Source organism: Silurus aristotelis (genome assembly GCF_946808225.1).
Source record: "Silurus aristotelis genome assembly, chromosome: 10".
Taxonomy (NCBI): domain Eukaryota; kingdom Metazoa; phylum Chordata; class Actinopteri; order Siluriformes; family Siluridae; genus Silurus; species Silurus aristotelis.
Genome location: NC_139583.1, coordinates 19,925,180 through 19,939,898, shown reverse-complemented (window position 1 = coordinate 19,939,898; position 14,719 = coordinate 19,925,180). Strand labels below are relative to the sequence as shown.

Genomic DNA, 14,719 nt, shown 5'->3' with positions numbered 1-14,719 from the left:
AGACGACGCAAAACAAGTGTTATTACCTATGTTTTTTTGTTTTGGAGTGTTGTATAGTTGCTGTTACACACAGTTGCAGCAGCTCCACTAAGATTACTGTGGGCGAAATCTCAAATAACACCCTGCTCTCTCTCTCTAGTGCACTTCATACGGTACGAAATAATGGCTTCCGCGACTACGTAGGAAGCTCTACGTATAATAACGTAGTGTTTTTGAGACTGGCCCCTTGTCACTAGATGACACCCCCCCCCCCGCCACTTCTTCGACTCCCCCCGAAGAATGGTTTGAACTACGCATGTGCGCAATTTTCGCGCAGGCGTACTCTGATGGATCGGGACGTCACCTAAACAGCTGAGCGACCTGCATTCTGGTCCAAAACAATCCTGGGTGTCAGAGAATTAAATAGATAATATTAAGTTCCTAAATAAGGTTAAAACAGTTTTTTTATTAAAGTATGCAAATGACGCTTACGCTCAAACATTGTCCCTAATTTAAAATAAAATATAAATCCCCCTGACTGATATTTATATACAGTAATCCCCCACCCCGCCCCCCACGATAGGGAAAATCCGCGAAGTGGCAACCTGATATGTATACATACGGTATACAGAATACCTGTATATCTAAAGGCTTCATAAACACTCTTATAAGCCTTTCCTCTGCTCTTAAACACTTTCAATATTCTTACACCTACGTAATTCTAACCTTAAAAAGTCTATATGGGCTCACCAGTGAGGATACAACTTGATTGATGAAGATGATGATGAATTAAGTGTGCAGTACTACTCAGCTCTTCTGAAAGCTTAATTTATTAGGCTAGAAAATGCGTTTTTTACCTCAAAAATTACTAGGATTACTGTCCTTTTTAACGTGATTAGAAACAATAATTTACTATGAACCTTCAGCACTGACCTATGACATACACAACATTACAAGCATGTATAACGATAAATAAAGAACTTCTGTTGACTCTTGTTGGCATGGTAACCAGTGTTCATAGCATCCAAAATGGTATAGTCGAAGTCAAGCGTAGTGGTCAAGCGCAGTCACGCTCCAAAGACTTCTAAACAGAGATATTCTAATTTACATGAATAGACACTCAATAATCTGTTTAGCACACATGCACAAGTATAGAAATAGGTGAGCACAACCTCTTTGTGTATATATACATCCTTAATGGCAGATTTCAGATACAACATTTTAAGTCAGTAGAGCGTTAGTCTAGTAGGAACTGCTAAGATACATTACACCCAGGCTTCTGGTAGAGAACCTGAGCTTGAGGAATTGTTGGTTAGAGGAAGGAGATGCAAAAATGAAAAGGAGAGCAACATTTAAACAGTGAAAGTCTTCATGGACTTGGCTGTGCAGAACAGTAGAACCCAGATCACAGAATTTTTATTTTAAAATGCAGATCTGCTTAGGGAGGAAACCATAGTGGTGTTTTAACCACTAGCAATTTAGCAATGACAATTATTATCATCTTGCTATCGCTGGCTACAAGTTTTTTACTAAGTGCTCTGAATGGAGAGAATGAGCAGAATGGTTGTCCAGTAGATGTTGAGGACAGTTGTGGATCAGTGCATTCTGTGTCAGTTGGCCGTACTGTTCCATTGCTCTTGGCAACAGAGAAGACGTCCTCATCTATGTGCTTTGCCAATCTTTTTCCTCATCACATCAATGTGCCGATGCCACTCTCCTGTGCAGCACATCTGCTGTACAAGTGTGTTGTCCTGGCAGGAGAACTGTCAAATCTTGTATCATCTTTATTATTTAAAAACTGACAAAAGTCAGTATATTATATTGTCAGTATAATATTTATATACTGACAAAAATATGACCAATCCCACCCATAAGTGTCTCCTATTTGCTGTTCTAATAGACTCAATCTTCTGGGAAGTGTTTCTATTATATTCTAGAGGGTGGTCACAAGAGCATTATTGAGCTCTGACATTAATGTCGAACAAGGTCTTTGGACCTTGTTCGACCTGGTCTATGCAGTGTGTCTTCCATTTTATCCCAAAGGTGATCAATAGAGTTGAGAGCTGGGCTCTGTGCAAGTCACTTAAGGTTTGCAAACCACTTCTTCAGTGAGTTCACATTGTGCACAGTGGAATTGTCATACTGAGACATATTTGGGTATCCATGTTTTATAGAAAGGAAATTACAATGCTTCCGCTTCCGGATACAAAGACATCCCATACAACTGTCTGCTAATTGTGTGTGTTAATAATATACTGTGTTAATAAAAAAAAAACTACAAGCTATTATATGTTTTGCATTTCTTCTCCCTAACTGTACCGAAATTGAACTTAAACCAAGGCTTAAAAACCGAGGTACGTCCCGAATCGTAAATTTTTGTACCATTACACCCATAGTATAAATGTATAGATAATTGTACTAATGCAAATAGAAATATCCAGCAATAAAATTAAGTTAAAGAAAATAATTTACGCCACCGCAACAATGCTATTTTATGAATGTAAACAAATTATTTATAGAAACGAATTAGTTATGTGGCAAATGCAATTCCACGATAAACCGGGAATGTGAGATTCAAACCGTGGTAAGGCGGGGGATTACTGTATTGCATTTTCTTAATTTACTAAAAAAATAGTGCATATGTCCCAAGGGGCCTATTATAAAAACACAAGCACATAAGAACAATGACACTTGAGTGTCATTAGAACAGTAGTGGACTCAATGAAACTGACAGTGACAGAGACAGTACCAGACGTAGAAGAAACAGGTGTAGTGCATACTCCTTTGAAAAAGTAAGGTCCTTTTTTAAGGTTCTCCATGTTTCTGGTTGCTTTATGTTTTTTTCCTCCTGCACACCTTTTTATGAATATGGTGGGGGTGGGGAGTCAATATAAATGGGGCATGAAACATGCACAGAAAAGCACTGCTATTTGAATTAATCAAGCAAAAAACTTCAGTGCTGTCTTTATTCAGGGGACACAGTAATTGAATGATTGATAGAGAGAATAGGGTAGAGTAGGGAGAGGTGCTGCTCTCACATACAAGCTCCACTAGAGAATGTGTGGCTGCTTTTTTGATCTCCTTCGAGGTGAAACAAAAGATCTCAGGCAGATTATAAGTTATTGGAGCACAGTTTTGAGTTCAGCATTATCTTTATTAATGTATGATTATGTGTTTTTAAGGGGACAATTTCAATTGCACAGAGAATTATGTGCTAGATCAAAACTACATATAACCTCATGCTGCACCAGGTGGCTCACAAATTATGTGATATTTGGGGATGGTTCAATAAAAATGTTAGACAGTATATATGGGCACATGCCAAAAATAAGAGCATATCCTTGGCCAGAATGGATCGACTTTACTGTTTTAAATATAATTTCAACATTGTGAAAGGGTGTGTAATTAGTGCTGTGAGTTTTTCTGATCATTCTTTTTTCACGTGTTATGTATACAGTGCATTCAGAAAGTATTTGCTTTGAAGATAGTAAAAAAAATCTTTCAAAATGATTTGAAGATTTGAAGATTGCTTTTTGCTCATTAATCTACACTCAGTACCATATAATAAAGATGAATGAATAATGACGAATAAAGTAAATTCAAACAGAATTCTAGAAATATCTGTACATTTTTAAACATTTCATGTTAAAATCTTAAATATCACATGTACATAAGCAGTGTTGGGGTTAACGCGTTACAAGTAACATGCGTTACGTAATCATATTACTTTCTGGATTAACGAGTAAAGTAGCGCGTTACTTTATAAATGTACACATTAATATCTGAGTTACTTTTCAGTTAAATTATTTTGCATAAAAAAATACTGAATTAAAATGAACGTAGTCACGTAGAATCGCGCACTCATACGTGCGAGCCGCGGGAACAGAAGCTGGTCAGAAGCGGAGATGGCAATCCAGGGCATTACATTACTGTGATGGAAGTATTCTTATTATTTTGAAATAGTCGAGGAAAAGAAGAAAGGAATAATGGTTAAGTGTAGATTATGTGTTGGTGAAAAGCTCTTGTAAACTGCAAAAAATACCACTTAAAAAAAAAACAAAAAAACATCTGCATGCAAAGCACAGCACTACAGATGTGTGTGTGTGTGTGTGTGTGTGTGTGTGTGTGTGTGTGTGTGTATAATGTTGCAATGTTGCATATATGGAAATGGAGACAGAAATATAGAAAACTTTTGCCGACTTTCCACCACTGCAGATCTATTGACTGCTCAGAATAAAAGTTTTCCACGGGAGACACATGTACGATGCCATCACAGGGGAGATAGAGAGCAAATTCACAGCTCATTTGATCTTTGTGGGAAGATAAACTGCCACGGTCACAGATAATAGCGCAAACTTTGTAAAAGCATTCAGAATGTTTCCAACTGATGATGAAGCAGAGAATGATGTAGATGTAGACGAGAACAAGGTCATATTTACCGAATTGCACAATGTTTTATGAGATGACAGCGAAAGGTATGTTCTCCCTCCACATGACGGCGAAGGCAGATTGCAAAGCAGTGTACAGAAGTGCGACTGGAAAGTGTTCAGCCTTGTGGTCAAAATTTAGTCGATCATCTTATTGTTCTCAAAGAAGTTATTAGGCATTTAAAATTTTTTAAAAGTAAAAGTAATATAACGCATAACTTTCCATAAAAAGTAACTAAGTAACGTAATTAGTTACTTTTTTGGGGAGTAACTCAATATTGTAGTGCATTACTTTTAAAAGTAACGTTGCCCAACACTGTACATAAGTATTCAGACCCTTTACCCATTACTTAGTTGAAGCACCATTTCACACCTGGATTGGGGGATTTTCTGCCATTCTCCTTTTTAAATCCTCTCAAGATGGGTCAGCTTGGATAGGACTATTGGTGGACAGCCATTTTCAGATCTCTCCAGAGATGTTAGATATTGTTCAAATCATGGCTCTGGCTGGGCCATTCTAGGACATTCAAAGAGTTGTCCCTAAGCCACTCAAGTTTTGTCTTGACTTTGTGCTTAGGGTTAGGGTTGTTGTGTAGGAAAGTGAACTCGTGGGGCCAGACTGAGGTCTTGAGCGCTATGGAACAGGTTTTTATCGAGGATATCTCTAAACGTTGCTCCATTCAGCTCTTAACCCTGACCAGTTGCCAAGTCTCTGCTGCAGAAAAACTCCCACACACCGTGACTCTGCCACCATCATGCATCACATTTAAGAAGGTTTTGTGCAGGTATAGATTTCCTGTAGACAAAACATTTAAAATTGAGGCCAACAGTTCATTCTTGGTTTCATCAAAACAAAGAATCTGGTTCTACACAGTCTGAGAATCTTTCAGGAGCCTGTTGACAAACCCCAAGCAGACTTCCATGGGTTTTGCACTGAAGAGAGGCCTCTGTCTTTTTACTCTGCCATAAAGCAAAATTTAAACATGAGAAGGGGGTCTGAATACTTTGTGAATGCACTGTATATAGGGAATTTAAGGTCTAAGAGTGATTAAGGGCACTTTAATACATGCTTGCTTAGTGACCTGAATGTTTTTTCTTTACATTTTAAAATAAGAAAAGTGAGTTTTAAACTTGCAAGAGTGGTGGGATTATCAAAAGTTTAAATAAGATTATTGTGTCAGCAGTATACCTTCAAGGTCACTAGAAATATCACTCAAAATATGAAAAATTTTGAAGCTGAAACAAGCATCAAAAGGGGTCGAACAGGGCAAAGCAGTATTTCAAAATTTCTAAAAAGTATAGGCTGGTATGTCTAAAAAGCATTCTTGCAGACCTACTGTCTACCTCTTCTTCTTTTTCCTCAGACCCTGGCAGCCCGGGCCATTTTCCGACCCACCTCGCTTCAATACTTCACCTACCCTGCCTCCGCAGCCAATGGAGTTTGCCCGATGCCACCTCTTCACTAGCAAGAAGGAGAGGGGTCGCTCTCACGGACTCTGCCTATATTGTGGCAAGGCAGGGCACATAGTCGCCACCTGTCCAGCAAAAGAGAGGGCTCGGCGTTGAATATGGGGCCAGCGCCCTCCAAACCGTTGCTTAAGGTTCGGGTCGACATCAGGGGCCACAGCTATGAATTAGCGGTGTTTGTTGACTCCGGGGCGGACACAGAATTTTTGGATAAGGAACTAGCTCGCCAACTAGGCATTGAGTCCGAACCACTCCCTGCTCCACATGTGGTTCAATCCAATAGACGAGCTACTGTAACTTAAATTGCAAAGCAAAAGGGTGGTCACACTATATTATATTATACATATGCTGTGACCACCCTTTTGCTTTGCAAAACAGCATCAATTCTTCTGGGTACACTTGCACAGTTTTGGCTGGGCTGCGGTAAAACGTGTTCTTAGCGGCCGGTCTGCGGTACAACGTCCCTCTTTGCAGACGGGCGGCGGTACGGCGTCTTGTTGGTGGCCGGGCTGCGGTACAATATCCTCTTCGTGGCTGGGCGGCGGTACAACGTCCTCTTGTCGGCCGGGCTGCTGTACGACGTAATCTTGGCGGCCGGGCTGCGGTACGACGTACTCTTGGCGGCCGGGCTGCGGTACGACGTACTCTTGGCGGCCGGGCTGCGGTACGACGTCCTCTTGGCGGCCGGGCTGCGGTACGACGTCCTCTTGGCGGCCGGGTGGCGGTACGACGTCCTCTTGGCGGCCGGGTGGCGGTACGACGTCCTCTTGGCGGCCGGGTGGCGGTACGACGGTGCTTTCACGGCCGGGCGGCGGTAACACGTCCTCTTGGGGCCTGGGCGGCTGGGTGGTGGTACGATGTCCTCTTCGCGACCGAGGGGCGGTACGACGTCCTCTTTCCGACGTCCCATCCTCAGCGGAACACTGGAGCTGAGCGGCACCTTCGGCGGAATACTGGAGCTCAGCGGCACCCTCAGCGGAACACTGAAGCGGAGCGGCACCCTCGGCGGAACTCTGAAGCAGAGTGGCACCCTCGGCGGATTTTGGCTCGTTGGGTGGGGAATTGGGACGACTGCACCTCAATATATCTGCCAATGCTCCACTAGAAATTGCTCTATACGGCCACGTTGCCGGAGAAGCAAGCCGGGAATCCCGTTGGGCTCTCGAAGAAGTGCGGCGAGCATGGAAACGGGTTGCCGATCCATCGCAGTAGAGCGATATCTCCCTTTTTTGTTTCGGTCGGTTCTTCTCTCATGGCGCGGACCACGCTGAGACAAATTGAGTAACTCTATCATGTTTTTTGATTTACAGAACAACACCAGAGTCAGATAGAGTTACGGACCATGAAGCGGAGTGCGTCCGGAAGACCGGTAAGAGCCGCGCAGCGGGTATAATCATTGGAATGTGGATAACCACGGAACGGGGGTAATCCACGGAATGGAGATGATCCACAGGACGGAAGTAATCCGAGTGGGAACCAGCGGGAAATGCTGGCGGTTGAGGGTCCATGAGATCGGTAGCATGACGTTCAAGAACCGACAGCCTGTGACTCTGGAACGGGCATTTATAAAGGTGCATAGTTAACGAGTGACAGGTGTCTGTAGTTAAAGCCCGGACTGGCAAAGATTGCGGCAGCATGACAGCCGCCGAGGGGGGCGTGGCAGGTGGATCCCTGACACAAGCATTCTCTATATATTGCTCTTCTTTTATATTGTGTAAATTAGTAAATACTTATGCATGTAAGGTCAGATATTTTGATAAAGCTCATGACAACAATCACAACGATGGTCAAAAAAAGTGTGTGTGTGAGAGAGAGAGCTACAAAAGCATAAAAATGTGTAAATACATACACCAGTGTGAAACACGTGGTCTGTAGTATTTTTAGGGTTTTCATAGAAACAGGATGAATCCAAACTCTTATGTTTTTATTATACATAGTTTTGCGAATTACATTGATTTATTTATTTTATTTACTCAATTATTTTGTATGTATCACAGTTAAGTAATATTAGTTGTGACACAAAACAATCAGAGAAAAGTTTTAGTGTCATCAATTCTTGTGCACACCAAAAACCTCACTCCTAGCTATCTATTAAATGCATCCTGATCTCATAATTATGACTTAGTATCTCATAATTGCATCAATGTAAAAATATAATATTAATAATAATAATAATGATAAAATCCTCAGATGTTAAAATATAATAATAATAATAATAATAATAATAATAATAATAATAGTTAATGCCCTGTATTTGTTAACTGAAGCAAGACTTACCGTAACTAAATTAATTAGCAGGAGGGGCAGGTCAGCGGGGAAATGTCCACTAGCTAATTGAACTAATATACTGTTAGATTTTTATTATTCCATAATAACCGGAGATGTGTAAGCCCAGATAAATACTTCCTGTAAACATCATATACTCTCATCATAAAGACCCTATAGACACTGAACAGATAACAGTGTTTAGAGAACCAGTGGGAGAACCATCTTAACACTAACATATACAGTCATCAAGCTAAACGATATTATTGTTTCTGTGATTTTTTTTTTCTCTTTGTGAATGCAATGAGCTTCCGTATGTACCTACTACACTGGCATACATAAATAAAATCTTGTTGCATTAAAACCCCTGTCCACACCTGATACTGATAGCGTAGCTCAGTTAAAAAAATCTGCATTAACAGTATAAAATTATTAAAAAACTAAATACAAATACTATATGTTTACAATTGGAGCTTTTTGGCCTGACTTTTGCTTCTTCATTTATACCGTTTTCTTTAGCAGCTAAACACAATGATACCAGTTCTTATGACACGTTTGTGACATTTTAAATGTTAGCCTATTCAATATTTTATTTCAAAATATGCAACTCTGTTGGGGAGCAGAGTTTTCAGTGAAGTAAATGATCAGAAAGATTCATATAATGCTTCTTAGAGCCATGCTTAATGTTTAAGGGCCTGGTTTCTCGCCCGCGTTCACGTTTGTCTCACTGTCATCCTGGCCTTTGTTAAGAATGAAAGTGTTGTAAATCTTCTCCCAGCCAATATTTTTGGCCAGCATCTCTGTTTCGGGTGTGATCTCCATGCCACTGCGCCGCACTGCCTGCTCCCATGATTGTTCAGCGTCACACGGCTGGACACACACACACACACACACACACACACACACACACACACACACACACACACACGCACACAAAACACTTTATTGCTCCTCATCTTAAGCTAACAGCAAAAAAAGTTTGGATGTAGAAAGGCATTTAGGATGGACATGCTCTAAACTAGATAGTAACTAAACATGAATTGTGCAGTTTAATATAAAGAGTTTCAACAAAGTTTTATTCTAACAATTGAGGTGCAAATTTTAAAAAAGCTTAAGTACCAGTAGACCACTATTTAGACATAATTTTAGCCTTAAAATGTGCCATGCATGTTAGGTAAAATAAAAATTTATTTTTCAAATGAAGCCAGATAAAGCTATTTTAACATAAAACTAGAGTTTGAGACAGGCCCTTAATGTTGTATTAGGACCTCTAGGGTTTGGACGAAACCTTATGTTTTCTTAAGAACACTAAGTTGAACCTTATTGTCTGGGTGCTCTCACCTGCTTTGGATCATGGGATGTCTGGCAGAGTTGGCAAATGGTCTCCAGCTTAGTAGGCAAACGCTCCAAATAATCTAAATTCCCTTCGCAGATGCCAATTAGGCACTCCAGGTACTTCGACCCAAAGATTACAGAGATTTGTCCTAAATACACATACACACAAATGCACATGTGGCCTCAAAGAAAAATCATGATGCATATGTTCAATTATAGTCTATACAGACGTTTCATCTACAAACTTCTAACTAAAGGTACATAAGACATATCCTTGAGGTTTCCATTTTTAGTAACAATGGTTTGGAAGTTATAGATGAATAACATTCAACTGACAATGTATAATCAAACTTTCTATAGCAATTTTTGTTATTATTGTTATTATTATTATTATTATTATTATTATTATTATTATTATTATTATTATTATTATAAATAATAATAATAATAATAATAGTAGTAGCAGTAGTAGAAAAAACACTATTAAATATATAGAAAATAACAAAAGCAATAAAAAAATTGCATAATAATAATAATAATAATAATAATAATAATAATAATAATAATAATAGAATATAATTACTAGAATAAAACAAAACTAGACAATTAAAGAACTGATTATTTGTAGTGTTAGGCCAATATTACTTGCCATGTCATATAGAGTTCAAAAAAATATACACAGAGGGCATGGGATAAATAAAACTATTGATCTATCGATTTGTCTGTATGTTCAACTGTTTTTCTAAATCTTACGCTGTATTCTGTCATCAGTTAGGAACTCTTCATGACTTTGCTTCATTTCTCCAGGCTTTAGACTTTGCAACCTGATACGCACCGAAATCTTCCACCACCTCCATATTATCTTCGCAGAGAGAGAGAGAGAGAGAGAGAGAGAGAGAGAGAGAGAGAGAGAGAGAGAGAGAGAGAGAGAGAGAGAATAAGCCCCAATATCTCAGTACAGTTGATGTCACATGATCCCTACCTGACCATTTTACATATTCATAGTCTTTTAATGAAGCACACAATTGTATGGGATGTCTTTGTATCCTGAAGCATTGCAATATCCTTTCTCTAAAACATGTATAACCAAACATGTTCCAGCATGACAATTCACCTGTGCACAATCTGAGATTTCTAGAGACATGATTTGCCAAGGTTGGAGTGAATGGCACAAAGGTTAACTGTAAAACCACTATCAATTTACTAAGGGTAATATAACAGCAAATAGGAATAGCAAATACTTATGGGAGGATTGGTCATATTTTTGGCAGTAAAGTGTATTAATCATAAGCTACAAGACAAGATGCTACAAGATTGGACAGTCCTCCTGGAAGGACTACACACTGGTACAGGAGATGTGCTGCACAGGAGAGTGGCATCGGGACTCTGATGTGATGTATGAGATCTGGTTAAGATCACAAAAGCGCATTGATAAGCCTGTCTTCCCTGAGTCCAAGACTAATGAAACAGGACAGCCAACTCATCCACAACTGGCCTCAGCATCTACTGGGAAACCATTCTGTTGATTCTTTCCATTCAGCACACCTAGCTAAAGAAACATGTAGCCAGTAATGGCAAGCAAGAAAATAGTTTCCAATGCTAAATTGCTAGTGTTTAAGTTTGATAGTGTTTGCACACTATCCTAGCAGTTCCTAAAATAATGATCTACTAGACAGAGAACTAAAATGAATCTGCCTAAGCCACTAAGGAAATGATATACTGTAAATACGGGACACAGTACCATGTCAGTCTGAAAAATAAAAAGATTGCTTTAATACAGTAAAACCCTATTGTACGAGGGTAGCATCAGTCGCTAAGTTGATCTTGTGTCGCTCGGTCGCTCTCGTTGTTCAGTGAAGCAAAAACTTAACTTTTTTTGTGTTATATTTTTATTTTACTAGAAATCTTGAAAAATGTCTCCCAAGAAAATCAGTGATGGTGCTTGGAAAACAAAAGTAAATAGAATTACTATTGAACCAAGGAAATAGTCGAAAAGTACGAGCGTGGTGTGTGTCTCACACTTGCAATCAACCACTACCACATGGGTAAGTGTTACATTATGTTTACCATACGGTAATTTGCGATATACAGTGAGGAAAATAAGTATTTGAACACGCTGCTATTTTGCAAGTTCTCCCACTTAGAAATAATGGAGGGTTCTGAAATTGTCATCGTAGGTGCATGTTCACTATCAGAGACATAATCTAAAAAAAAGAAAAAAAAAATCCAGAAATCACAATGTATGATCTTTTAAATATTTATTTGTATGATACAGCTGCAAATTAGTATTTGAACACCTGAGAAAGTCAATGTTAATATTTGGTACAGTAGCCTTTGTTTGCAATTACAGAGGTCAAACGTTTCCTGTAGTTTTTCACCAGGTTTGCACACACTGCAGGAGGGATTTTGGCCCACTCCTCCACACAGATCTTCTCTAGATCAGTCAGGTTTCTGGCCTGTCGCTAAGAAACACGGAGTTTGAGCCCCCCCCAAAGATTCTCTATTGGGTTTAGGTCTGGAGACTGGCTAGGCCACGCCAGAACCTTGATATGCTTCGTACAGAGCCACTCCTTGGTTATCCTGGCTGTGTGCTTCATGTCATTGTCATGTTGGAAGACCCAGCCTCGACTTATTTTCAATGCTCTAACTGAGGGAAGGAGGTTGTTCCCCAAAATCTCGCAATACATGGCCCCGGTCATCCTCTCCTTAATACAGTGCACTCGCCCTGTCCCATGTGCAGAAAAACACCCCCAAAGCATGATGCTACCACCCCCATGCTTCACAGTAGGGATGGTGTTCTTGGGATGGTAATCATCATTCTTCTTCCTCCAAACACGTTTAGTGAAATTATGACCCAAAAGTTCTATTTTGGTCTCATCTGACCACATGACTTTCTCCCATGACTCCTCTGGATCATCCAAATGGTCATTGGCAAACTTAAGACATGCCTGGACATGTGCTGGTTTAAGCAGGGGAACGTTCCGTGCTATGCATGATTTCAAATAATGACATCTCAGTGTATTACCAACAGTAACCTTGGAAACGGTGGTCCCAGCTCTTTTCAGGTCATTGACCAGCTCCTCCCATGTAGTTCTGGGCTGATTTCTCACCTTCCTTAGGATCATTGAGACCCAACGAGGTGAGGTCTTGCATGGAGCCCCAGTCCGAGGGAGATTGACAGTCATGTTTAGCTTCTTCCATTTTCTAATGATTGCTCCAAAAGTGGACATTTTTTTTACCAAGCTGCTTGGCAATTTCCCCGTAGCCCTTTCCAGCCTTGTGGAGGTGTACAATTTTGTCTCAAGTGTCTTTGGACAGCTTTTTGGTCTTGGCCATGTTAGTAGTTGGATTCTTACTGATTGTAAGGGGTGGACAGGTGTCTTTATGCAGCTAACGACCTCAAACAGGTGCACCTAATTTAGGATAATAAATGTAGTGGAGGTGGACATTCAAAAGGCAGACTAACAGGTCTTTGAGGGTCAGAATTCTAGCTGATAGACAGGTGTTCAAATACTTATTTGCAGCTGTATCATACAAATAAATAGTTTAAAAATCATACATTGTGTTTTCTGGATTTATTTTTTTTAGATTATGTCTCTCACAGTGGACATGCACCTATGATGACAATTTTAGACCCCTCCATGATTTCTAAGTGGGAGAACTTGCAAAATAGCAGGGTGTTCAAATACTTATTTTCCACACTGTATAGGCTACAAATACTTTTTAAGTGTAGAAATAAGCCATCAAATTAGGTTTGGAACGGTTTAAATCGCTTTTACATTCATTCTTATGGGGAAAATTAGTTCGAACGTACGAGCAAATGGACCTACGAGCAATTTGCACAAATGAATTATACTCGTCCAACGGGGTTTTACTGTATTAGGATGTTAATTCTCCAACCAGGAGAGGGCGCTAGTTTTTGCTGGTCAACATATTAATTAAAGCAAAGTAGGCTATGTGTACTATTGAAAATGTTCACCAAAATTAATAAACATAAAAATTGACAGTGAAAACCATGTTCAAACAGAAGAAAGAAACTCTTACAGGTTTGGAACAAAAGTGTGAGTAAATGATGATAGAACTTTCTTTTTTGAGGGTAGTTTGAGAATGGTTATATATATATATATATATATATATATATATATATATATATATATATATATATATATATATATATATATGTGTGTGTGTGTGTGTGTGTGTGTGTGTGTATATATATATATATATATATATATATATATATATATATATATATATATATATATATAGGGTCTTTGTACATTTGTTAAGATGTATACATTTACTTGTCATTTAACAAAGTTGACCATTTAAATGAGCATAACTGCGAAAGTTGTATAGTTAAGAAACTCATAGCATTAACTGTACACTGAGTTCTCTCAATTAAAAAGAAAAATAACATGTAAATATGTAAAATGATTTAGTCTGGATTAAAAATCTGGCCCTCTGATATAAAGGAGAAAAAATACTGGCTCTCATCACTATGAAAGTTGCCCATCCCTGCTGTATACAAAAATGACTCCTATTTGTATGTGTGTGAGTGTGAGTGTTATAACAGATTATTAAATTATATTATTAAATTGCTATTCGTGTCAATTGTAATACCTCTGTTTTTGTTACAATAAGCTGATAGAAGTCTTTAGAGGGTGATTTAGCCTGACCACTAATCTCAAACAATATCTCTTCCCGAAACGACGCCATGTCGAATGCTACAAACAGTGGCTACCATGCCAACAAAATTGCTCAACTGTTGTGACGTCACGATCCATCGTAATACGCCTGCGCGATATTACTGGGTGCCTGGGCGTGCTGTGGCTACGCGATTTATATTGCGCCTACTTCATGTCGAAAGTAAGTCGGAACTATTTCATGCAGTTTGGGGTTTTATTTATTGCAAAAAAAGCAAACAAACAAGCAAAAAACCGAGTGCAACAATAATTATCCGCAAGGAAGAGATAAAGAAAAGAGAGAAAATCCGGACAATACAAATGCATAGAAAACTATAAAACTGTCTTTATAAAACAGTAAATAAAAGGTTCCTACAACAGATTAAAGAATAATATCATTTCTCGATGCCTTTGGGTTTTAAGGTTCTGATAAGTTCTTGAAGATTAAATTCATCCAGAAGACAGTAATAAAACAATGATCATCATTTGTGTGAAAACGTGTTTTCAAAAAGCTTCTTTAAATTGTTATTATTATTATTATTATTATTATTATTATTATTA

At 39.0% G+C, this 14,719-nt stretch overlaps 1 protein-coding gene across 5 annotated transcripts in view; it reads right to left on the bottom strand.

Moving 5' to 3' along the window:
* Window positions 1–8,701: 8,701 nt before the first annotated feature.
* Window positions 8,702–14,719, bottom strand: part of fbxo36a (F-box protein 36a) — a 48,075-nt gene continuing 42,057 nt past the window's right edge. For 4 of the 5 annotated variants that reach the window (XM_083552745.1, XM_083552746.1, XM_083552747.1 and 1 more), the window contains 3 exons: window positions 10,227–10,335; window positions 9,480–9,622; window positions 8,702–9,008 (listed from right to left, as the gene is read on the bottom strand). In XM_083552745.1, coding sequence (XP_083408871.1) covers window positions 8,826–9,008; window positions 9,480–9,622; window positions 10,227–10,335 — 435 coding nt within the window. In that variant the 3' untranslated portion in view covers window positions 8,702–8,825. Of the gene's footprint in view, window positions 9,009–9,479; window positions 9,623–10,226; window positions 10,336–14,096; window positions 14,232–14,719 lie in introns of those variants that run through there. The other variant, XM_083552744.1, reaches the window with a different exon arrangement.